At 33.8% G+C, this 23,150-nt stretch overlaps 3 protein-coding genes across 9 annotated transcripts; 2 read left to right on the forward strand and 1 right to left on the reverse strand.

Annotated features, from left to right (window-relative positions):
* The first annotated feature begins 475 nt into the window (after window positions 1-475).
* On the forward strand, window positions 476-2,935 carry LOC118046016 (thiamine phosphate phosphatase-like protein). Its single transcript, XM_035054774.2, has 4 exons — window positions 476-845; window positions 1,127-1,248; window positions 1,946-2,150; window positions 2,382-2,935. Exons 1-4 carry the CDS (start codon window positions 708-710, stop codon window positions 2,754-2,756), a joined length of 840 nt encoding a protein of 279 aa, XP_034910665.1. The 5' UTR covers window positions 476-707; the 3' UTR covers window positions 2,757-2,935.
* Window positions 2,936-3,698: 763 nt separating this feature from the next.
* LOC118046015 (protein NDL2) lies at window positions 3,699-9,760 on the reverse strand. Of its 6 annotated transcripts, none has more exons than XM_035054770.2 (11): window positions 9,551-9,751; window positions 8,872-8,971; window positions 8,295-8,392; window positions 8,083-8,171; window positions 5,382-5,442; window positions 5,187-5,273; window positions 5,019-5,096; window positions 4,879-4,935; window positions 4,686-4,741; window positions 4,356-4,494; window positions 3,699-4,252 (listed from the first exon to the last, which is right to left on the reverse strand). In XM_035054770.2, the coding sequence occupies exons 1-11, from the start codon at window positions 9,608-9,610 to the stop codon at window positions 4,031-4,033; spliced, it is 1,047 nt and encodes a 348-aa protein (XP_034910661.1). In that variant the 5' UTR covers window positions 9,611-9,751; the 3' UTR covers window positions 3,699-4,030. The 6 variants fall into 6 exon arrangements, with proteins under 6 accessions (XP_034910661.1, XP_034910662.1, XP_073262385.1 ...); XM_035054771.2 differs by having other exon boundaries at window positions 4,356-4,491; window positions 9,551-9,750; XM_073406284.1 differs by adding an exon at window positions 9,057-9,167 and having other exon boundaries at window positions 5,187-5,442; window positions 9,551-9,738.
* A 5,789-nt stretch (window positions 9,761-15,549) lies between these two features.
* LOC118046017 (serine/threonine protein phosphatase 2A 55 kDa regulatory subunit B beta isoform) lies at window positions 15,550-22,581 on the forward strand. 2 transcript variants are annotated; one of them, XM_035054777.2, is made up of 14 exons: window positions 15,550-16,117; window positions 17,639-17,742; window positions 17,837-17,935; window positions 18,071-18,190; window positions 18,469-18,669; window positions 18,805-18,896; window positions 19,493-19,611; window positions 19,988-20,111; window positions 20,281-20,404; window positions 21,041-21,109; window positions 21,216-21,307; window positions 21,407-21,484; window positions 21,698-21,765; window positions 21,924-22,581. In XM_035054777.2, the coding sequence occupies exons 1-14, from the start codon at window positions 16,000-16,002 to the stop codon at window positions 22,058-22,060; spliced, it is 1,545 nt and encodes a 514-aa protein (XP_034910668.1). In that variant the 5' UTR covers window positions 15,550-15,999; the 3' UTR covers window positions 22,061-22,581. The 2 variants fall into 2 exon arrangements, with proteins under 2 accessions (XP_034910668.1, XP_034910667.1); XM_035054776.2 differs by having other exon boundaries at window positions 15,552-16,117; window positions 18,469-18,672.
* Window positions 22,582-23,150: the final 569 nt, after the last annotated feature.

Here is a 23,150-nt window from a genome sequence, read left to right on the forward strand (position 1 = left end):
ATTAAAACAGGGGATAATTGGATTGATTATGAGTTATATATAGTTTGTTTATGCAGGAGAATAACTAAACAAATTAAAATAAATTATAATTATAAAATATCTAATTTACCATAATGTTTTCAAATTGGGATTTTCAATTAAAAGGTAGGGTTTTATTGTTTGGTATATGAATATTAATTTATAATTGATTAATTGTTTGCTATGTTTTTTTTATTATTATTTAAAGCTCGGATTCCTGGCAATTAAAGTTCAAGAATGTAAAATACATGAAATTCTACTTAAAATAATAATAATAATAATAATAACTTTCATATAAGAAACCCAATAGAGAGATGGTATGAAAGGGATATTCTAAGAAGGCCTTGATTTCATCAAATAATTCAATGGATTTCACTTTGAGGAAAAAGGTAAGGTGGGGGGGGACAAAACTATCTGTATGGATCCATCAAATAATTCCCACCACCAAGGAAGTAAACATAACATACATAAAGTGGCCAATGAAATTCAAACCGTATTAATTCTAAACTCTAGCGAGTTTGTATCCATTAGGAGTTCAACTCTGAGCAGACACTCCACTGCAAATGCGCGCCCTGTCTTTGTAGTGCTTGCTGAGCTGTTTCCAATACCTTGGCGCGCCGGCCCTATAAAAAGCCACCTTGCTACACATTTCTCTATCAATACAGAAGCTGGGCGTCGGAGGAGGTGTGATGGCAAAAGTGGTTGTGGTTTTCGACTTCGACAAGACCATTATTGACTGTGATAGTGATAATTGGGTCGTCGAAAAACTAGATGTCCACGACTTGTTCGCTCAGCTCCTCCCTTCCTTGCCTTGGAACCGTCTCATGGTTTGTTCTTGAATATGTATCCATGTTAATTTCTTGCATTTATCACGCATTATTGATTTTACTATTGCTGTGTGCTGGCAATGACCAGTCTGCGAACAGGGGTGACAACGCACTTGATTCTTTGATAGCATTAGGAGAATGATTTTCTGTTTGCTTTCCCTAGGGAAGGGCAAACAAATGTTCTTGGTTTTCTCTCTTACTCTATTTGTTCCTTAATGATCCTGGAACATCAGAGGGGTTTGAGTAGTTAGTTCTAAAACTCGTGTTCCTGTAAATATCAGGATAAGATGATGACGGAGCTTCACTCCCGAGGGAAGACAGTTCAGGATATTGCAGAGTGCTTGAAAAAGGCCCCATTGCATCCCAGGATTATCTCTGCAATTAAATCAGCCCATGCTTCTGGGTAATGTACCTCAACTGTTTGTTTCTATTTTTATTATTGTTATTGTTCCAACTCAACAGAACAGGATAAGGGTAGTCCTTCCTCAACCCCTAAACTCCCATCCCACCCCTTCCAATTTGGTTTTGTTTTGAACCTAAAACTTTTTAGAAAAATTCTCAGGTCACTTAACCATTCAAGTTTTGAGATCATTTTAAAAAATCATCTCACCCAAAAGTTTAGGTTGTTAAATGAGGTCTTTGGATATGATTTATATTAATTTTTAACACATTCTTCAAGTGAAAAAAACTCTTTAGACTTGAAACTTGCACAGACTCATATTATCTTGTATTTAATTTTTATCGAATAAATAAAGATGCTAATATTTGAACTCAAGATACTAATATCATATCAAAAAATCAATTCAACTTAAAAACTTAAGCGATTAAGTGAGATCCGAAGATATGATTTATATATTGTTCTTTGACAAGATCTTAATCATTTAGCATGGTGTTTTAGACATACCTACACATATGCATGTGTGTTTGGATGAAATGAACAATTGGTCTTTCAAGCTAGATCGGTTAGCATCAAGACTAATGTCCTCATATTCTAGTTTTGCCAATATAAGTCCTGGGTATATGATGTATCAGTTCACAAAAATCTTAACTCTGCATATAAAAAAGACATTGCATTAACATATGATGCGTAATTTGTTCAGGTGTGACTTAAGGATAGTAAGCGATTCAAATTACTTCTTTATCGAGACAGTCTTGAAACATAATGGGCTGATGGATTGCTTCTCCGAGATCAACACAAACCCGACCTATGTTGATGCAGAAGGAAGGCTTAGAATCTTACAGTACCATGATGTTAATAAGTTCCCTTCTCATGGGTGCACCAGCTGCCCTCCCAACATGTGCAAGGCAAGTTCACTAGCTCCCCCTCTAGTGGCATTTTCAACCCCTGCCAAAAGAAATTATAATTTTTGCATGTGCCTGAAAAAATACCTTTTAATGCTGATGGCTGAACTTGGATAATGAAAGTAGGAGCTAAAATAAAGAACTGAAAAAACTAGATAGGGAGTTTTCAATGAACAAAGCTAGAATTAAGAACTATAAGGATATTTGGCTTACCAAAAGTTAATTTCTCAATAGGGTCTGGTGATGAAAAGGATCCAAGCTTCTGTTTCGGCCGAGGGAGAAAAACAGTTCATCTATGTTGGTGATGGAAAAAATGATTTCTGCCCTGCTTTGACGCTTAAAGAAACAGATGCGTTGATGCCAAGGAAGAACTTTCCACTGTGGGAGCTCATTCGCAACAACAAAATGCTTGTCGAGGCAAATATTCAGGAATGGAGTGATTGGGAGGAGCTTGAGACCAAGTTGCATAATTTAACGAATAATATCATTATTGAAGAGAAATGCAGTGTAAGAGCAGATCAATTGGTTCTAGTTGATTGCAAGTTTCAAACGAGTTCAATTTCTGCACCTGATGCTGTTAACAGAAACGTCCTTCCAGTTCCTCAGTAGGTGCCGGAGATATATTCGAATATTATGTTTCTTGTATGATCAACTATGGTATTATGACATTAGTGACCACTCGCTCCCAGGAGGTCTCCTGCTGGATTCTCTTCTTTGTAAAAATAAATAAACCTGCGGTGGCATGGCTTTGAATCTGATTGGCAAGAAACTAGAGGGATGATTTGCCCGATTCATGTCGATGCTTGATTGGATAATTCTTAAGGAATGATCTGATCAGCAATGGGGATGGTTTTCTCAGAAGTGACTTTGCTAATGACAGGTGTATCAATGTCAGCATTATAAAGTGATTTCCATGAAACTCGGAATATGACGTAAGAATACACTTAAACCATACAATATGCACCCGCAACCACCCTGTCTGCACGTCTTGAATGATAGCAGAGCCCCGCCATTCTTACTAGAGCATTTCATTGAATTAACATAAAACATGGCCGGTAGTGATTTCATTTTCGATCCCAAAATTCAACCAATCAAGATCCCTCATACTTGAAGGATATCCTGCTGCCACCACTTGCTATTATCTAACACCACCGTCTCTGCATTCGGCTACCGATAAGATGAACCACTCATTATCTTTCTAGTGACAACTCATTGACACAATACAAGAGAGGGTGGTGGCAGTTACGGCGTGCTTTTGGCTCCGGTTAACCTCTCATGCACGAGTAGTTTAAAAGGAATCCAAGCAAAACTCAACACCCATTGGTGCTCAAGTCTTATCGCAGTTGCTCGTTATCAACATGAAGCTGAACAAAATTCCAGAAAGGCTCCCAACATTTTAGTTCATTCAATACAATACCAGTAAAGAGGGAAGGGGCATCCCGCTAGCCAATGCATCTGCAAGCTTAAATTACAAAAAAGGTTCGAAAACCTGCCAAAAAGTTTGTACCCTTACCTTATTAACAAAGACATAAACGAATTGACATGGAACCCGACAAGAAAAAATATGTATATACTATAAAACCTGTGAAAACACAAGTTCAACGCCCACCCTTTATTGTCACCGTCATTATTTGCTTAAAATAAAATCAAGGATTTACAACTGAACCCCCTTCAACCTGGACTGAAGTTTATGATTACAAATAAAAGAATGGCAACATTTGCTTTCTTTCTAAATAATTTTCCCTTGTATCTTTTCCTCCTTTCCTTCTATCTACAATCTTCTAATCCTCCAACATTTATAATGTCCCAACCAATCAAAGAAATTACAAACTCCTCCAATAAATAAGATTACAAAATGCATTCTCCCCAGCCATCCAAATCCTTTAGACGTCTAGAGATATTCGTGTTTTTATCGGTTTTAACTTCAAGCCCATGCTTTCCGGTGAGAGGAGCTCCGGGGAAATGCAAATTGGACTCAAAGTACTTCTTGGACTAACACTTAACTTTGGCGGCCTGTACATACCGTATCCTGTGAGAAAGTACTCCATTGGTATTAACATGGCATGGGGCTGCTCCTCTGTCACCATTGACCCACATGCCTGAACCTGTAGACCACCATAGTTTCAGTAAATAAAAGTGCTCCATCAGTTTTACATACACACACAAGCCACATTTTGAAAGTTGGGGATATAGACCTGTAATGCATACCTCTACTAAGGCACTATATCTTCTGTCTAGTTCTGAGGTCATGTCAAGAGACTCAAAATGAAACGGAGAGTTCTCGCCAACAAATATTAGTGAGCAACAAAGTAGTTTTCTCAATCCATTACTAATGTCTTGTCTCCTGCTAGAAAGCAAAGAATAACAAACTTAAGTTTCATTACATAGCATGAGTTTGGCATTGTTTCATTAAAACAGTGCCCCATGCCAAAAAATAAAAATAAACAATACTCAACCTACAAAGCATGGACTTCTATCATCCACGCTTGTTAGATGGGTGCATGAGCAAGAAAAACTATCACAAAAAACAGGCATTACCCATTTATTGCTTCAAGAAATCGCCATACATTTAAACCCTGCCTTTCATCCAGCAACTGAAAAAAACACACGCCATCAAGTTAAGGTAAGTATGGGTCTTGACTGCCAATTATTGGTTGATTTCAAGTTCTGATTTTACATGCGTTATAATTAAAATGAACAAACATATGGATAGGTAAGACCGAGGACTAACTCTTTTGCAGGCCTGGACTGCATCTGATTCTGGTACTTGAGCACTACCACGAGCTTCCTGCCAACATCATTTAGAATCAAATCATCCAACCAATCCAATTTTGGATGGACTTAATTTCTGATCTAGATGCACAAAAATACCTTGCTGAAATACCGCTTAAGCAATAATTCCTTCACAACTCCACACATTCCATAATAGTATAGTAAATTAGACAAGACCTGCAAGTATATTAAGATCACATTTAGGATAAGAGTGAAAATAGGATAACTTGACTGCAAGCAGAACATAACAGGGTCCAGGGAAGGAACCTTATTATACAGCCATTCTGTCCAAGAGGGTGCATTGCATAGAGGAGAAATAAGTATCAAGCCAAGGACACGTTGCCTGTATTTCATCTGTGGCCAAACAGTATAAAACAAAAGGACCAGTAAAAATGTCAGGTCAAAACAAAATTTAGAATCATGAAGAAGCAAACCATGAGAACTGTGCCGAGGAAAGCATACAGCAAATAGAGTAAGAATGTAAGCTCCAGCTGTAACCCCCATACACATCACTGCATCAAGTCTGACAGATGGTGAAAAAAAATCCATCAAATAAAGAAACAACAATGTTCATGATACAAAAAGAAAAGGACAGTTAAGCCCTTCTACGCATGCACCAGTGCACCTAGTTAGGCCATCTAAATGTGAACCAGGGTGAATTTGCAGCATGAATTTCAAATCAGCCGTTTGGTGGGCACACCAGACCCACGCCACAAATTACACGAGTATATAGACAGAGACGGCGTAAGATGACCCAACCTATCACTCTTTGGTTGGGAGATTGGGCACATTTGGACCCATTTCATTGTTTATTTTATTTATTTGGAATTATTTATGTTAAGCAGTTTGACTTGATGGGTTGATCTCAATAATGAGATGTTTTAGAATTTTACTATTTATATGTCTCTCTGTCATTTTGTAAGACAGTTTTAATGATTAATTAAAAAAATATTGCATATTTGCATATTTCCAATCCCTATTCTTCCTTTTTCTTAGTTTTCAATTCTTAGCTTCTTTTTCTAAAAGCTTATTTCTTTTATGCTTTAATTATTTTTGTTCATTGTTCCGCATCAAATTTGGTATCAGAGCCAGGGTTTGAATTGTTCTTACAATAAAACAATCTACATGCTTATACTAATTCGTAACCCTAACCCTAGATCTAGTTTGATCTGGAAAAAAAGTGTCCTACTATTCTCATTACAAAAAAAAAAATTGTTCATCATCAAAACTATTTTGGATTTGCAAAAGTCCCTTTGAAGTTGTACATTGTTACAAGCCTAAGAAACCTTTAGACCTTCTTCTCATGCCCCTTCATGCTAGAGTATCTAAGTCAGCCGAGTCTTTTGCATGTGGAATTCAGGATTTGCATGTTAAGATCACTAAACAGATTCAAGCAAACAATGCGCAATATAAACTTCGAGCTGATTTACATAGACGACATAATAAATTTAATGTGGGAGACAATGTTATGATACAAATTAGACCCGAGCGGTTTCTTTCAGGAACTAATCGAAAATTGCATGCACGTTGTGCAAGGCCATTCAAAGTACTACAATAGGTTGATCCAAATGCTTATGTTCTTAATTTACCACATGATTTTGGCATTAGCTCCACCTTTAACATTGAAGATCTAGTTGCATACCATAAGCCACTTCCTATTCCAAATGATCCATTTGAGATACCACCTAACTCCCCTCCTGATGATACTATTGAAAACTCTATCCCTTTCACCTTGACATCAGCACAAAAGGATAATATTAATACTATTTTAGATGAACAAGTTGTTTTTACTAGGAATGATGAGGTTCAATAGTTTTTAGTTCGTTGGGTGGACCGACATGATTTAGATTGCACTTAGATCACTGGAGCAACTTTGCAACAGATTGATCCAGATCTTTGGAAGTATTATCAAAGTCGCCCAGCACTACACTCGACGGGGTCGAGTTTCTCAAACCCCTAGAGAGTTGGTGGAAACACCAAACCCATGCCACAAATTACACGAGTATTTGGACGGAGACGACGTAGGATGGCCACTTCATATCCCAAATGATCCATTTGAGATACCACCTACTCCCCTCCTGATGATCCTATTGAAAACTCTATCCCTTTCACCTTGACATCAGCATAAAAGGATAATATTAATGTTATTTTAGATGAACAAGTTGTTTTTACCAGGAATTGTGAGGTTCAACAGTTTTTAGTTCGTTGGGTGGGCCGACCTGATTTAGATTGCACTTCGATCACTGGAGCTACTTTGCAACAGATTGATCCAGATCTTTGGAAGAATTATCAGAGTCGCCCAGCACTACACTCGACGGGGTTGAGTTTCTCCAACCCCTGGAGAGTTGGTGGGAACACCAGATCCACACCGCAAATTACACAAGTATATGGACAGAGACGACATAAGATGGCCACTTCCTATTCCAAATGATCCGTTTAAGATACCACCTAACTCTCCTCCTAATGATCCTATTGAAAACTCTATCCCTTTCACCTTGACATCAAAACAAAAGGATAATAGTAATGCTATTTTAGATAAACAAATTATTTTTACCAGGAATGGTGAGGTTCAACAATTTTTAGTTCGTTGGGTGGGTCGACCTGATTTAGATTGCACTTAGATCACTAGGGCTACTTTGCAACAGATTGATCCAGATCATTGGAAATATTATCAGAGTCGCCCAGCACTACACTCGACGGGGTCGAGTTTCTCCAACCCCTGGAGAGTTGGTGGGAACACTAGACCCACGCCGCAAATTACACGAGTATTTGGATGGAGACAACGTAGGATGGCATAGCCTATCACTCTTTGGTTAGGAGACTGAGCCCATTTAGGCCTATCTCATTGTTTATTTTATTTATTTGGAATTATTTGTGTTAAACAATTTGACTTGATGGGTTGCGCCCAATAATGAGATGTTTTAGGGTTTTACTATTTATATACTTCTCTGTCATTTTGTGAGACAGTTTTGATGATTAATTAAAAAAATATTGCAAATTTGCACGTTTCCAATCCCCATTCTTTCTTTTTCTTAGCTTTCAATTCTTAGCTTCTTTTTCTAAAAGCTTATTTCTTTTATTCTTTAATTCTTTTTGTTCAGTGTTCCGCATCACCGACTCTTGAAAAAGAAAGTTTTAAGCAAGTGTAGCGATATGTACTTACCCAAAATAGTTAAGAACCTCAGCAATTTGGTCTGCCAAGTCATCAACAGAAAGCAAAGGGTCATCAGGGCTAATTGTTGCAGCTCCTAACTGCAATAACTCTTGAAGAAATTGCCGCATAAGAAACACAGGTAATACATCGCATTCCATAGAACCAGTAATTAGAGCAGTTTAGGCAAGGAAAACATGGGGAACCAGGAGCTACAAACCTACCTCATGCCCAGGAGGACTGATATGATATATGCAAAAGTTGTGAAGAAGCAACGAGCATGCTTCAGGACAAAATAATAATCCTTGAAAACAGGAGATATCTGTTTACAAAGTCCAAAAGGATAAGTTTAAGTCAAAGCATTGTTAGTGGTGTGTCTCCAAAAAAAGATAAAAACAAATAAATAAAAACCCAGTAAACCCTATTGTGTCCGCAGAATCACACACTGATAGAGCTAGTAAAAATAATAAACCACCTCCAATTCAAATCCTGGTCCACAATGAGTAAACTTTCATTGAAGTTGCATCTGTGAGCCTAGAAGCAAACATTTTTACAAGACCCGGACAATAGATCTCAATAAATTCCCACATTACTGGACAGCTTGATCTATTTCTTCCGCATGCATATTCCAAAACAAAAACCCACCTAAACATATATCAAATGCCTGATATAAAAACTTGACTAGCTGACTACGAAAAAAGCAATGCAAGGTCACATATTCATCTAAAATCAAATATCAATTATCAGCATGACGAATGAAAAAAAAAATTGAAATGAAATATGAAATGGCAGTTTACTTACGATTTAGAGCTAAATCAGGATAAGTAACAAGAGCTGGTTTGTCTTGGTCTCCGTATACAGAAACAGACACATGACCATAGCAAGTTTCGATAACATACTCCTGCAAACACGTTTCAAAATCGAATTTCAATCAGCTAAACACTCAAAAGAAATCAACTCGAACAAAAATAAAGAAAAACCGTTACCATCGTAATTGCAGGGTCTACTAATTTGGTAAAATGATCAATGCACAAACCAAGCATTCAAAAGGTAAACCTTTCATCCAAGAAGGACCACCTCTTCTTACCTCTCTCTCGCTTGCTCAACGAAAAAAAAAAAAAGGGATATTTTAGGCCTGCCCAAGTCAAGTATATTCTACAAGCATATAAAAACTTCCATGTGCAGCACTTCTTTTTGAAAAACAAACCTTTACTGACAAGGCAAAAATCATCACTCAACTAACCAAATGCAGATCTTCACATAGCTAAACCATATTTGCATTCCTTAAATACCATTTTATTTATTAATTCAAGAATCAAACATCAAAAACATTTCTTGATTGTTAACCAAAACTAGAACCAAAGAAACACAAACAGAAATGGAAATGGAATCTTCAGGAATTAATTTCCACCTTATTCAAAAGAAAAGAAACCAAACCAAACCAAAAGTCAGGATTCCTTTCCTAGGCAACTGAAAGTACCTTTCCACAAAGAGAAGGCGTCTCCATATCAATGGAGACTGAGTCACTTGAATCTCCCATTTCTTGATATTATTCCTCTCTGTGTTTTTGTTTTTCTTTTTTCGTTCCCTTCTCTTCTTTAAATTTGAGGGCTGTTTTTCTTTCTCGTTCTGTCAATCGTTTATTCATTCTCTCTCTCTCTCTCTCTCTCTCTCTCTCTTTTAACACTTTAAAGTGTCAACTTGATAGCGAGTCACCGACGCTCGACAGCGAACTCACGAGAGGCCCCTCCACCTTGTATCTAACATGAGCCGTGGTTAATTTTAACCTGAGCTAGAGACCGACAGTTCGATGAAATTACTATTCTGTCCTTATTTTTCAATGGATATGGATTTCTTGATTGTTGACTTTTGACTAATGAGTGTGCTTTGGTTAATGGGCGGGCATAGAATTCGTTTAGTCTAAAATTTTAGCCCTTAATTTAATTCATGTGGGATATTAGAAAAATTAAATTCAATCATTTTAAAATTAAATTTAAGTAACTTGTGGATTTTTAAAATACTTAAAATACATGGTTTAATTCAATTAGAAATTGAGATATTATATTTTTTTTAATATAATTCAAAAAACATATGACATATTAAAATAATAAATAAACGTCTCTCGAAGTTTATAATTATAATGGTTATATCAATGAAATTTATAATTATAATAGTTAGGGTTTTAAATGGATTGTCAAATTAAAAATTAAATGGTTTGTCTAGTTATTTCAAAAAGAAAATGATAGACAATTGTTCATTTTGGAGTGAAAGATTGAGATTTTTTATTATTTCTAATTAGTTTTATATTTATATTTATTTCAATTAATTATTCATTCACTTTCGGTAGCTTATAGCTTTGGAAAAAAGAGACGTCGTAGATACTTTTTATATTTATTATAATTATTTAACATTCATTAATTTCAAATACAGATATCACATTTTAATTGTGCTTTTTTTTTTTTTCTATTGGTTGCAGTTGATGAAGTATAATTTACTATAATATGCTGCCTTTTGTCTGTAGCATTTGCTAGATTGATCGTCTTCGTGATGCCACGGACTATATTAAATTTTTTTAACCCTTAAAAAAATAAGAGACGATCATACTTTTAAAAAAATAAAAAAAAAATCAATAATTAAGTTAATTTTGATAAATTTAATAATACAATAAAAAAATATAAGGCAATTACAACAACAAGAAAAAAAAAATTATGGGCAAAATTAGTATAACACACGAAAAGGCTACCGGCACAACCAAAGCACTACAACCTTCCTCACATGACCAAACTTACTTTACTTGTTAACTATAATCTCTCGTATATTTTTTTTAGAATCCAATTTGATCCTTAAATCCCTTATTATTTTAAATCAGTCGAACTTAAACATATTTTAACAAATTGAGCATCAACTTGGCACTAGACCTTTCCATTCGACATTGTGAGACCCCTATATTGCCCTAATATGACAAAATTAAAGGGGCTCAATATTTGTCAAAGTCTTAAATTTAGTCTCTAAAGTTTTAATTGGTATAAACCAATAAAATTAAATTTTATTTTGCAAAACCAAACATTATGTGAGCTAAAATATCAAAGGATTAAAAAATTAAAAAAAAATCATTGTGGATTATTATTGAAATTCACTATAATCTTTTTTAGGTTGCAATAACTTCAAAAGGAAACTTAATTTTGCAATTTTTATTGTAATGTAATATTCTTTCATTTTATTTTAGTTCATGGTCAATTATACATAAAGTTAAACCCTATCAGTGTTTTAATGCGGATTGTGAACAATGCAATCCATAGTAAAATGACTATTTTGCCTTTAAAAAATAAGAGGATTGAACACACACTCGGCCTAAAATAATATTTTCACACTTTTATTGCATAATGTAATTACTCTCATGCTCTTGAAAACAAAAAAGCTTATAATTGAGGGGCTTTTTATGATTTTCATATTTTTTTTGTATAGTTTAATTACTAAGCAACCTTTGGGGTCAACTTTTTTTTGCTCAAGGTCAATGGGTTTTTTTTGTTTTTTGTAATTTTTGTGTGGGTTAAGGGTGTTTTGATCTTTTGATAAATAAAAAAATTGATGCATGCACCAATAGGCGAGAGACGTTAGTGCCCTTTGGATGGGATATGCAATGCCTTTTAGGTGTCTCTTGTTGCCATTCAGGTTGGCATCCTTAGCATCACGCCACCCTTTATATGGTGGGTTGGTGCATGTCAACATCTATTGCACATTGAAGCTTCAACACAATTTTTTTCCTCCATCTTTTCTCTCTCCTCTATCTCAAAAGGTGTGTCAATCTTGCAGAGTTGCAGCCTAATTCTCAATCTTTTAATTGTACTAAATTAAATTTATTTATTTTTTAATTTCATCGTTTTGCATTTAATTTTTTTTAATCAAGTTTGATCCTCATTATTTTGATTTCTAGTTTTTTGTTTTTAATTTTTTTTCTAATCGGATTTTATCCATAATCATTTGATTTTAATTCTTTTTTTTTGTTGAATTTAATTCTAATTCTTATGATTACAAATCTTTTTATTATGAGTTCTCTTATTGATTAATTTTTATTTTTTTTTTGCAATTCAATCCCTCGTTGTTTAATTTCATTGAATTTTCATAGCATATTTTGTGCTTATTTCTTTATCATGCTTTTAAAATCCGGCCTGGAATCAACCCCTGTCATATCTTGAGTCACGGGTTGGGTCAAATAACTAGGGTTACAGGGCTCAATTGGATTTTTTATTGTGCACAGAGTAAAAATTATATTATTTTGATAAAAAAAATGATGGCAAAAAATATTCAATGGATTTTGACATAATTTTCCCTTAGCTAATCACTTGATTTTTTTTATTTGGTTAAAAAGTAAAAATGGTGTTTTGATAAAATAATAATGGGGCAAAAATTCAATCATTATCCTCTTTTTTTTATTTTTTTTTCTTTCTTTTGATTTTTTTTCTTTTTAAATTTTTTTCAGCTTCATCCCTTTCCATTTGATTTTATATATATATATATATATATATATATAGTATTCATTCTCTTGATTGTTGTTTTTCTTTTAATTCATTATATTTATTTCCTTTTAATTTCTTGATGGTTAAGAATTTTGTTCAAGATGTTTTTTGATTTTTTGTATGGTCATCTCGGTCTTGTAACTGGAGTTGCTAGTTTCGAAGATTAGCATGATTTAACTTTGAGTTTTTTATTTTATTATTCGACATTAGGCTATTGTACCTTGAATTTTATATTTGTTTCCCTTTTCTTCCTTTAGGGTTATTCTGGATCGTGAGTTAGCCAAATTGACAGGTTCACTCATGTCATCACTCTTTGAATATATTTTTTATGTTAGAAAAAAATTCACCCGCCTCGCGACATAGCGCAGATAAAAAAACTCTAGTGTGAATCTAAACTTAGTCATTAATATTATTTTATAAATGTTGCCTACGTATTTAATTATAAAAATTACATTGGTTTTTGTTTAGAATAAATTAATTTAAATAATTTTAAGTGTTTTTACCTCTTTACTTTTTTGAAAAATTACTTTGGAAAATTTAAGACAAGGGATTTTAATTCTAAAATGATGAAATTTCATGAAATTGAGGTTGGATTAAAAGTAAGTTTAATGTGTTTGGTTAAAAATACTTTTCAAATTGAGGTTATAAAATAACTAAAAAAAAGATATATTAATATTGATAGTTTTTAATTTAAATATTGTAGATTTAACTATCACGATTATATCATTAAATAAATAATACTTTATATCAAATATTTTTTTTTATCATTCCATTAACTTATTTATAATTTCATCACGTATGAAATTCATCCAATAAGAACTATAGTTTCCATGTCATTTTGAGCATGCAACAAAATCAGGTAAAATATCACCAGAAACAAAATTGGAATTGAGATCAAATTCTGCTAATATTACGTTATCATGCGACGTCCTTCTAATTTATGTAGTGTTATTGAATAATATTAAACATTAGGTTTTTGAGTAAAACACAATTTAAAAAAAAAAAATTACCGAGTCGAATGCGGTACAATGAATAGTTGAGACACTATTCACGTTAGCAATTCCAAGGGAGCTTCACTCGCATTGTTTGACGTGAATAGTGCTCAAGTGAATTAATTCACTTGGCATTGTCTGAGGCCGTGTGAGAAGCACCTGAGAGCTGCTTCTCATGAACCAATGTTTCAATGGGCCCCACATACACAGTAATTTACGTTTTAATATTACCAATTATGTTGTTTACATAGTTTGTTTTAAAAGCTGTCGTAACCGCGTAAACAAACAACCTCTAAATAAACTAAATCATGTTTATTTAGAAAAATTGTATTCATATTTAAAATATTAATCTTTTTAATGTTGTGTTTACTGTTTCCACGTCCTTTTATTATTTTTATTTATTTGTATTACATAGTTTTTATTCTCCTTATATTTTAATAGTTTATTTTTTAAACCTGATTTTGAAACTAGTATCTATAAAAATAGTAAGAGTTTTATTTAGAAATATAATTGTAATTATTTTTTATTTATAAATGTATCAAAATGATATATTTTTTTATTTTTTAAAAAATATTTTTAATATCAACTTAACAAAATGATTTAAAAATATTAAAATTATAAAAAATATTTAATTATTTTTTAAAATATTTTTAAAATACAAAACTAAATCGTACAAGAATTAAATGCTTACTCTCTATACTGATTTGATATATTGTTCTGCAGACACATGATCATTGTAATCTAGGTCAACAAACATATCTGAGAACCCTATTAATAAAGTTTATCATGTTGAAAATAATAATAATAATAATAATATTTACGTGTCATTTTCAACCATCTAACATCAACACACCTACCACCCATGTCTAAACCCTAAAAGGAAATTATACAATACCCCAACATTATTATTGTCATTTGTTTCCGACAACAAATATATATAAATCATTTTTTTTTCAATGCAATTTTCTCTATCACTTGATTTATTTTTTATTAAAGTATGTTTACTTTATAAAAATTAATTTTTAAAATTTTCGTGTATTTATTTATCATTAAAAAGTTAGTTAATAAAAACAACTTTCTAGTAAAAAAAATTTTGACTTGATTTCTAATAAAGTATTTTCCTTAAATTTTGAGCAGAAAATATTTTTTAGAAATTATGAAAAATTTACAAATATTATATTATTTATTATTATATCAAATTTGGTTCCCAAACTTTTGATTGTTATATATATATATATATATTTTTTTATTTTGAATATTTTTTTTTTCAATTTCATTCATTATAATTTGATTTTTATATCAATTTTGGTCCTTATTTTTATGATTATTATTTGCTTTTTTCTTATCATTTTTTTAATTTAAATTTTTTATTTATCATATTTGGTCTTTATTCTTTTGATTGTTATTTATTTTATTTGAAATAATTTATAAAATTATATATATTTTTTAATTTTATCATATTTCAACTTTTTTATCTATTCGATTTGATCTCTATTATTTTAATTATTATTTATTTTATTTGAGATAATTTATAAAATTAGATTTTTTTAAAGTTTATTATCATTTAACATTTTAATTTATAATATTTGTTCCTTATTATTTTAATAAACTTGAAAAAATATTAATAATTTATTTTTCAACTTATTTTTTATAATATAATCATATATTGTGTGTATTTTTCAATTTATTTTTCATGATACTATCAAATATTAAAAAATAATTTACTTTTTAAAAATTAATTTTTCAACAAAATCACTTTTAAAAAAAATTATTTTCAAGTAAATAGACCTAAATATTTTTACATTTATAAAGGTTTTAATTTTGACAGCTTTTTCTAATATCCCAATCGGAGATATATTTATTTATTATATTATTTACTGTAAGGAGTAACACGTCAGATGCATCTATCCATGACATAAAATTACTCCAATAAATGTAAGAGGAGAGAGGAGCCACTAATCAGCCAAAAAAGCAACGTCGCATCCCCCCCTCCGTCATTATCTTCCCATCTTATTTTTTTCTTTTTTAATTTTTGTCTTAGTAAAATAAAATAAAAAAAATAATAGAAAAACAGAGCAGAAAATTAACAGGGAGAAAATGAGAGTGCTTTTGTGCGTGTGAAATCAAATCAATCTCTAATCCATCGAGAAAGAGAGAGAAAGGGTGTCCGTGCGTGAGATTTAGAGAGAGAGAAAAACCGAAAAAAAAGGAAACCACCGAGACGAGAGAGAGGGAGAGAGCTTTTCTCTATGTGAAATCTGTGGTTTTGTTTTCAGTTCTGATGGTTGATTAATCAAGAACTAGCATTCTAAATGGAGATGATTTCTAGCCGTTGATGCTGCCTTTTCCAATCTGAGTATCAGATCGATTCTTTTTTTTTTTTTCTTAATTATTTCTGCCAAACGAAGATTTAGCTTGAAATGAACGGAGGCGGCAGTGAGGAAGCTGCGGAGGCGGCAGCGGCAGCGCCGGTGCCGCTTGAGTGGAAATTTGCCCAGGTTTTTGGAGAGCGAACGGCTGGTGAAGAAGTACAGGAAGGTACGATACGATCTGTGGTTAGGGTTTTGATTTTGCGTTGTTGGATTATTAATTGTTGATTGTGGATTTAACTGCCCTTTTTTTTTGGGTGTAATTTGTGTTCGTTTGTTGTTCTATTTTCATGCGAGATTAATTTGGTTTCAGTTTGATGATTCGAATGTGTACGTGTCATTGAATAGTGTCTGATTTGGTGTTTTTTTAGCATTATAAGTGTGGCTTTGAAGCAATGTAGGGTAAGTTTCAGAGCTATTATGAGCATAATGATTAGTCATTAGGGAGGGATTTGCAGCTAAAATTAGAATGTTGTTGCATGGGGGTGTTACTGGTTTGATGATGGTCATGCTGCGGTGGTTGATTGCATCGTTGTTGTGGATGATAGTATGGATGGTTAGCTGAATTGTTTATTGATTGTAATACAAATTGATGATTGTGTGTTATATTTGCAAACCTGCAACAGAGGGCATGTTGAGTCATGCATTAATCTTATAAACTTAGTTGCATACACGCAGTCTTGCAAGCTAGGAAGTTTGGGGATTTAAGTTATCTTTGCAATATTTGTGAGAAAAAAACTTATGGTTATCTTTTATAACATTAGTTGGGCTTGATTGCATATTGTTCTGAGAAAGTGAGGATTTCTGCCAATAAAATAGAAGCGAACTGGCAATTGGAAGAATAAAATAGTAATTTTGTATGGCATGATACATGATCATTAGAAGACTTGCTGACTTAATTATCTACAAGGGGTATGTACGGGAATGGATGAAAATAGGATTGGGGCTTGAGTTCAAATGATTTAAATAAACCTGCTAACTCAATATCATCGGTTTAAGAGACTAGACTTTTATTATAACTTTGAAAGTGCTTCTATGTGCTAAATTCATGGTTATCAGTCACAAAATTTGCGGAACTGTTGTACAGCTCATGAATACATGGAAAACTGCCTATTATAGCCAGTATTGTGATAACTCAATGGAAAAGGAACTGGTGGGGAGGAGAGAGATTTTGGGTTCAAATCTCATTTTTGATAAATGAGATGGAAGTTTTATGTCAGATGATTTCATTTTAAATGGTCAATGCAAACCTGCTTCTTGTGTAAATCTGGTAGATTTGGCTCTGAGTCTGCGCCTATTGACCTAAAATTGTAAAAACTGAAACAATCAGAGCAGAATGACTGAATGCCGAGGGCTTGTAATGGTTCAAGCCAAGACATGCCGTACTGAGCAGTCAGATTACTGTCCCACTGTTTTGATAGTTCAGGTGGTAGTTAGGCACCAGGATTTTAAGCTTATCTTTGAACACTATTCTTATTGGGGTTTTATGTGCTTGTGGTTGGTAGTCAAGAACTAATAATTATTCCCCACAACCAAATATCCTTCCCAAGAGGAAGAAACACATAAACCAAGCGGAAGTCAATTTTGGAAGACATTTTTATCCATGAAAGTCTTTTACTTAAAAATTTCCCACAGAATTATTGCATCTCATCCTCACCTTCTTACTTCTTTTAGTTATGGACTTTTGCAGTCGATATCATATCTGCCATCGAATTTGATAGAACTGGTGACCATCTTGCTACTGGAGATCGTGGAGGTCGAGTGGTTTTATTTGAAAGAACCGACAAGAGAGATGTAAGAAAATATAGGCATATCTTTAAAGAAAATTTCTTTTCTTTTCCTCCTGCTGTAGCAAAATAGCTCTATGACATAAACTTACATTGTTTAGCATGGTGGAAATCGGAGAGATCTTGAGAGGATGGATTTTCCAATTATCAGGCATCCTGAATTCCGTTACAAAACAGAGTTTCAGAGCCACGAACCTGAGGTACTTAATTTTTCCTTTTCAGGCTTTTTTTTTCTCTCCTGTTAATCACTGGAATTATATTCATTTGGGTATATTTGTTTTAATCTTTCCTGGGTTCAGGATTTGATAAGTATTCATTATTTTCCTCCATTTTAGTTTGATTATCTGAAGAGCTTGGAAATTGAGGAGAAGATCAACAAGATTAGATGGTGCCAGTCAGCTAATGGTGCACTTTTTCTTCTGTCCACTAATGACAAAACAATCAAATTTTGGAAGGTAGGGTGGAACATTGTTGATTTTTTTGATATTTTTACTATCAATTTTTAGCTGTACTATAGTAGGTGATTTTTATTCCTCTAGCTTTCTAGGTGGGTTTCATTCAAAGTTTCTAATCACTAGAATTGCTTTTAGTGTAAGCTCTTAAGGTTCAGTCTATGTTGTAGTGGTTAAATTTTTTGCATCTTTAATAACTAATAGAACAACTTGACGAGTTGAAGAAATCTGGAAAACAATGGGAATTTCCTAATCAGTGTGCTTGCTCTAATGGTGGACAGGTCCATGAAAAGAAGGTCAAGAAAATATGTGACATGAATGCTGACCCTGCAAAAGCTGCTGGAAATGGTGCTGTTGTAGGTCCAAGCATACCAACAAGCTCCAAACCATATACTGCAAATGGAGGATGTTTGGATAAACCCGTGGGCTTGAGCAATGACTTTTCTTTCCCACTTGGGGGTGTCCCGTCTCTACACTTACCCGTGGTAGTCTTTTTCACTCTAATATACTTGTCTGCTCATGGAAATCATGATTTTGACATCTGGAAATGCTTATTATAATATTCTCTACTTTTGTGATCTCTGGTTCTAACACCTCTTTCATTTTTACTGATCCAGTTGACCAGTAGTGAAATCAGCCTTGTGCCTAGGTGTCGGAGAATATATGCTCATGCCCATGACTATCACATTAACTCCATTTCTAACAACAGGTGCATTCACTTATTTCATAGATGTATAACTCTCATTTTCACATACCATGTCTTTAACATCCCTTGTCATTTTGATTACTCTTATCATTTCCTTTTAATTGAATTTTTTGATCTTGTAAAGACATGTAATGTTGAAGAGCAATGTATATTATGGCATTTCTTTGAAGAAATGATTCTGCATTATTTTGATATTTTGGATAGTTATATTATTGTCTGTAATCAGAGCCGATTTAAAGTGAATGGGGGGGCCTTGGGCCAAATAGGACCTTTTAAAATATTTAAGAAGTTTTTATTTTTATTTTTATTTTTTATGCATGTCTGACAAGTGGGGCCTTGGGAAATCTTCATTTCGTACTTGGGGCATTTTGTTAAGTTGGAGCAATCTTCATTTCATAAAGCATAATTGACAAATATATCCTATTGATTTTGCGGGGACCTTGGGCCATTGCCTTAGTGGCTCTTAGCTTAAGCTGATGCTGTCCATAATACACATTTTGAAATTTCCCGAACGTTTTCAAGCCCGAAAGCATGCTCTTTAACCATCACAGTCATAACATTCTACATAATTGGCTGTTCCTTTGTTTTCTTTTTTGCAGTGATGGTGAAACTTTTATATCTGCTGACGATCTGCGAATAAATCTTTGGAATTTGGAAATCAGCAATCAGAGTTTCAATATTGTTGATGTAAAGCCTGCAAACATGGAGGATCTGACTGGTTAGAATCACTGTATTTTGTATGAAAATTAAACATCCGAGTATTTTATGATGTTCTTGGTTTTACATGTTGTCTATGGTGTATTCTGGGCAGATAGGTCTAGAAATATTCTCTTTAGAGTCTTGTTAGCTTGTTATATGATCTTTCCTGTTGTGCAAGTGCTGTTGTTTAGCTCTCTTATTCCCCTTTCTGCATGCATGGGTGGTTTGGTGAGAGGCCAATTCTTCTGCTCTTGTTGTGCTTCTTATCCATATAATAATTTGGATGATTAAAGCATGGTATTCATCTTGTAGATTTCAATATTGAAATCATGTGAATGTTCTGATTGCTGTATCAAATTGTCATGGTATTCACACATTTGAATTTATGTATGCAGAGGTGATAACTTCAGCAGAATTTCATCCTACTCATTGCAATATTCTGGCATATAGTAGTTCAAGGGGCTCAATTCGTTTAGTTGACATGCGACAGTCAGCTCTATGCGATTCTCATAGCAAATTGTAAGTACTTTAGGTTTTTTGTCTACATGGTTTTCTTTTGTTGATTTTTCAAGTATTCTCTAACGTCATGGAGTTATGGATGTATCATGAGACGTTTTAGATCTCTTTTATTGATTTACTTTTTTTCCTTTTCTTTTGAATATATACATTGTGCTCTATGGTGGCCCAGGTTTGAGGAACAAGAGATGCCTGGTTCAAGGTCCTTCTTCACAGAGATAATTGCCTCAATCTCAGATATTAAGTTTGCCAAGGATGGGAGATATATTCTTAGTCGTGATTACATGACTCTAAAGGTTCTTATTTTTATGTTCAGTATTTATTTTTAAAATTTAAGCACACCATTTCAATTAGCACTTTGCTGTTTTTTCATAGCATATATTTTACTACCTAGTGCTGGATGATTTTCTAATAATTCGACTTCTTTAAGTTAATCACTTAATCCAAGCTGCATTCTACAAAACCTAATCATGTGTTTTTATTCTTAATGCTAATGGTGCATTTGGCATGAGGTTAAAAAAATATAGTTGAACTGACAAGGGAGTGATTTTTATTAGTAAATGTTTAAGGGTGTAAAAGTTAGTTGTATGGCAGTTAGTAGAAAGAAAGAGAAAAGGATTAAAATACTGTTAGTAGTAAGAGAGAGATGATGATGAAAAAACTATTTGAATTTTATTTGGTTATTTGAAAAAGAAGAGAGGGAAAAACATAAAATCCCTCGTTTTGGGATTATTGTTAACCCTCTCAATACCCAACCAGCCCTAAGAGTGAAAAAGTATTGACAGAATTAAAAATCGATAATGATGGCAGCGGGCTAGATGCACAACTTGTTCTCCACAGGCAATTTATTTCAATTTCGTACCTTCCTTCTGCTTTAGTTCTGACCCAATGTGGCGTCTGTTCTCACAAAGTCTGGATTTCTTTGTTTTCAGTTGTGGGACATAAATATGGATTCTGGACCAGTTTCAACCTTTCAAGTTCATGAAAATCTTAGACCTAAGGTGACGTGTTCTTCTTGAGTATCCTGTGTGTGATTTTAGATGGCATTTAGTAGAGATCATGAGGTACTGATACAATGTGATTGTTTTGCTCTTTGGTATTGATCAGCTTTGTGATCTGTATGAAAACGATTCCATCTTTGACAAATTTGAGTGTTGTCTGAGTGGAGATGGACTTCGAGTGGCAACTGGTTCATACAGGTGTGCTTCATATATTTGAATTGATCCCTTAGTCTTTACCATTTTCCTGGTTAATTGATTGCTTACACATTGCATGATAAACTTTCTTTTACATTTCAGCAACCTATTTCGTGTGTTTGGTTGTTCTGAAGGAAGCACAGAAGCAACAACATTGGAAGCCAGCAAGAATCCATTGAGGTACATTTGAGAGTGAATTAAGGAGACTTGTCTAACTGATAATACCAGAAGGTTTTGTTTGCACACTCCAAATATTCAAAATTCTGTGTCAAACACTCTTGATGATCCTCCTCTTTTATGTTAACTGAAATTGAACATGACCATGTTGGTTTTCAGATGACTCGCTGGCTAAACTTTTATTTTATGTGGTTAATTTATGTCATGAACTGACAGGAAACAGGTTCAAACCCCGTCAAGGCCTTCTAGATCTCTGGGCGCTCTTTCCCATGGTTTTAGGCGAGGTCTGTAAATGTTGGAGGAAGTTTACTGCTGCTTTTCTCCTATTTCTCTTAATAATTTCATGTGCTCTCACTTAATTGTCCATCATCTGACCTAACCCTAGAAAGAATGTATTGTTTCCTGAGTTTTAACATCCTATTTTCTTCATGACTTTAAAAAGGAGCTGATACATCCGGGGTTGATACAAATGGAAATGCATTTGATTTCACAACGAAGTTGTTGCATCTAGCATGGCATCCAACTGAAAACTCACTTGCCTGTGCTGCTTCAAACAGCCTTTACATGTATTATGCATGAAGATGGTCCTGGATCATGTATTTTGGCTGGGCAAAGCTACAGGTGCTGCCTCTTGCAAAGGCTTTGCTGCTGCCTTCTCTCCCAACACATGTGGAAGCTTCACCATTTGAAGGAGATTGATGTTGCTGTTGTTCAAGTATCAAGGAAGTACTGAGACTTTTGCTCCCAGGCAGAGGCACGCGTCACTAATCATATTCTTTCACAAGGAGAGATGCAGTTCAATCCTTATATATATATATATATATATATATTATTATTTTAATTTTTCTGGTTTAGGTCAAAGGAAATGCAATCTCAAACAAATGTTTCTACATAGTGCTGCAGTGCCGCAAGGTTTTGGACCTGTAGGGTCTTCAAATCCCATCTGGGCAAAGGGGCTGTTAGGTTGAATCAATTCTCATTGATAATTTGGGCGTCAGGCTTGTGAAAATTTTGTACCATTAGAACTTAGAACTCCAGGCTTGTGAAAATTCCATCATGATTATTGTTCTCCCATAATTCTAACCATTCTTTCTCCTTCACAGAGCTTGCTGATTTTTCTGGTCATTGCAAAATAGTATTTCGTTTGGGGAGGACAAAAATTCTCGTGCGAATCACTCACTCTTCACTTCGTGCTTCGTTTATGATCGAGGTCACCCTGCTCGTTAAATTCCCACGAATTGAAGCGTCACCTCTCTCTTTTCTTGGGTTTCTCTGAACTGCTTTTCCCGTGCTTGCCTGTAAGATGCGTTTCGTAAGCAACGGATCAGGCGTGCTTGGTTAATTCGGGAAACGAGTCCGGACTAAATAAATAATGCTGTTATCGTCTTTATAATTCATTTGTGATTATGAATCTATGCTGCATGATGCGTCCTGGATCCGACCGCGCATTTCTTAGCACAGAATGATCATTTTTTCTTGCTTTGCCCAGACAGAGATGGATGAACTTTTGTTGCCTTTGTTTTCTTTTAATTGTTCTTGTCTTTTAGTTTTCCAGTGAAAAAAAAACACATGTTCATTTATTGAAAACAAAAACGAGTTTTTCCACAAAAAAATAATATAAAAAATACATCAAGATTAGAACTATTTCACTTAAAAATCAAAACCATAA

Source organism: Populus alba, chromosome 18 (genome assembly GCF_005239225.2).
Source record: "Populus alba chromosome 18, ASM523922v2, whole genome shotgun sequence".
Taxonomy (NCBI): Eukaryota; Viridiplantae; Streptophyta; class Magnoliopsida; order Malpighiales; family Salicaceae; genus Populus; species Populus alba.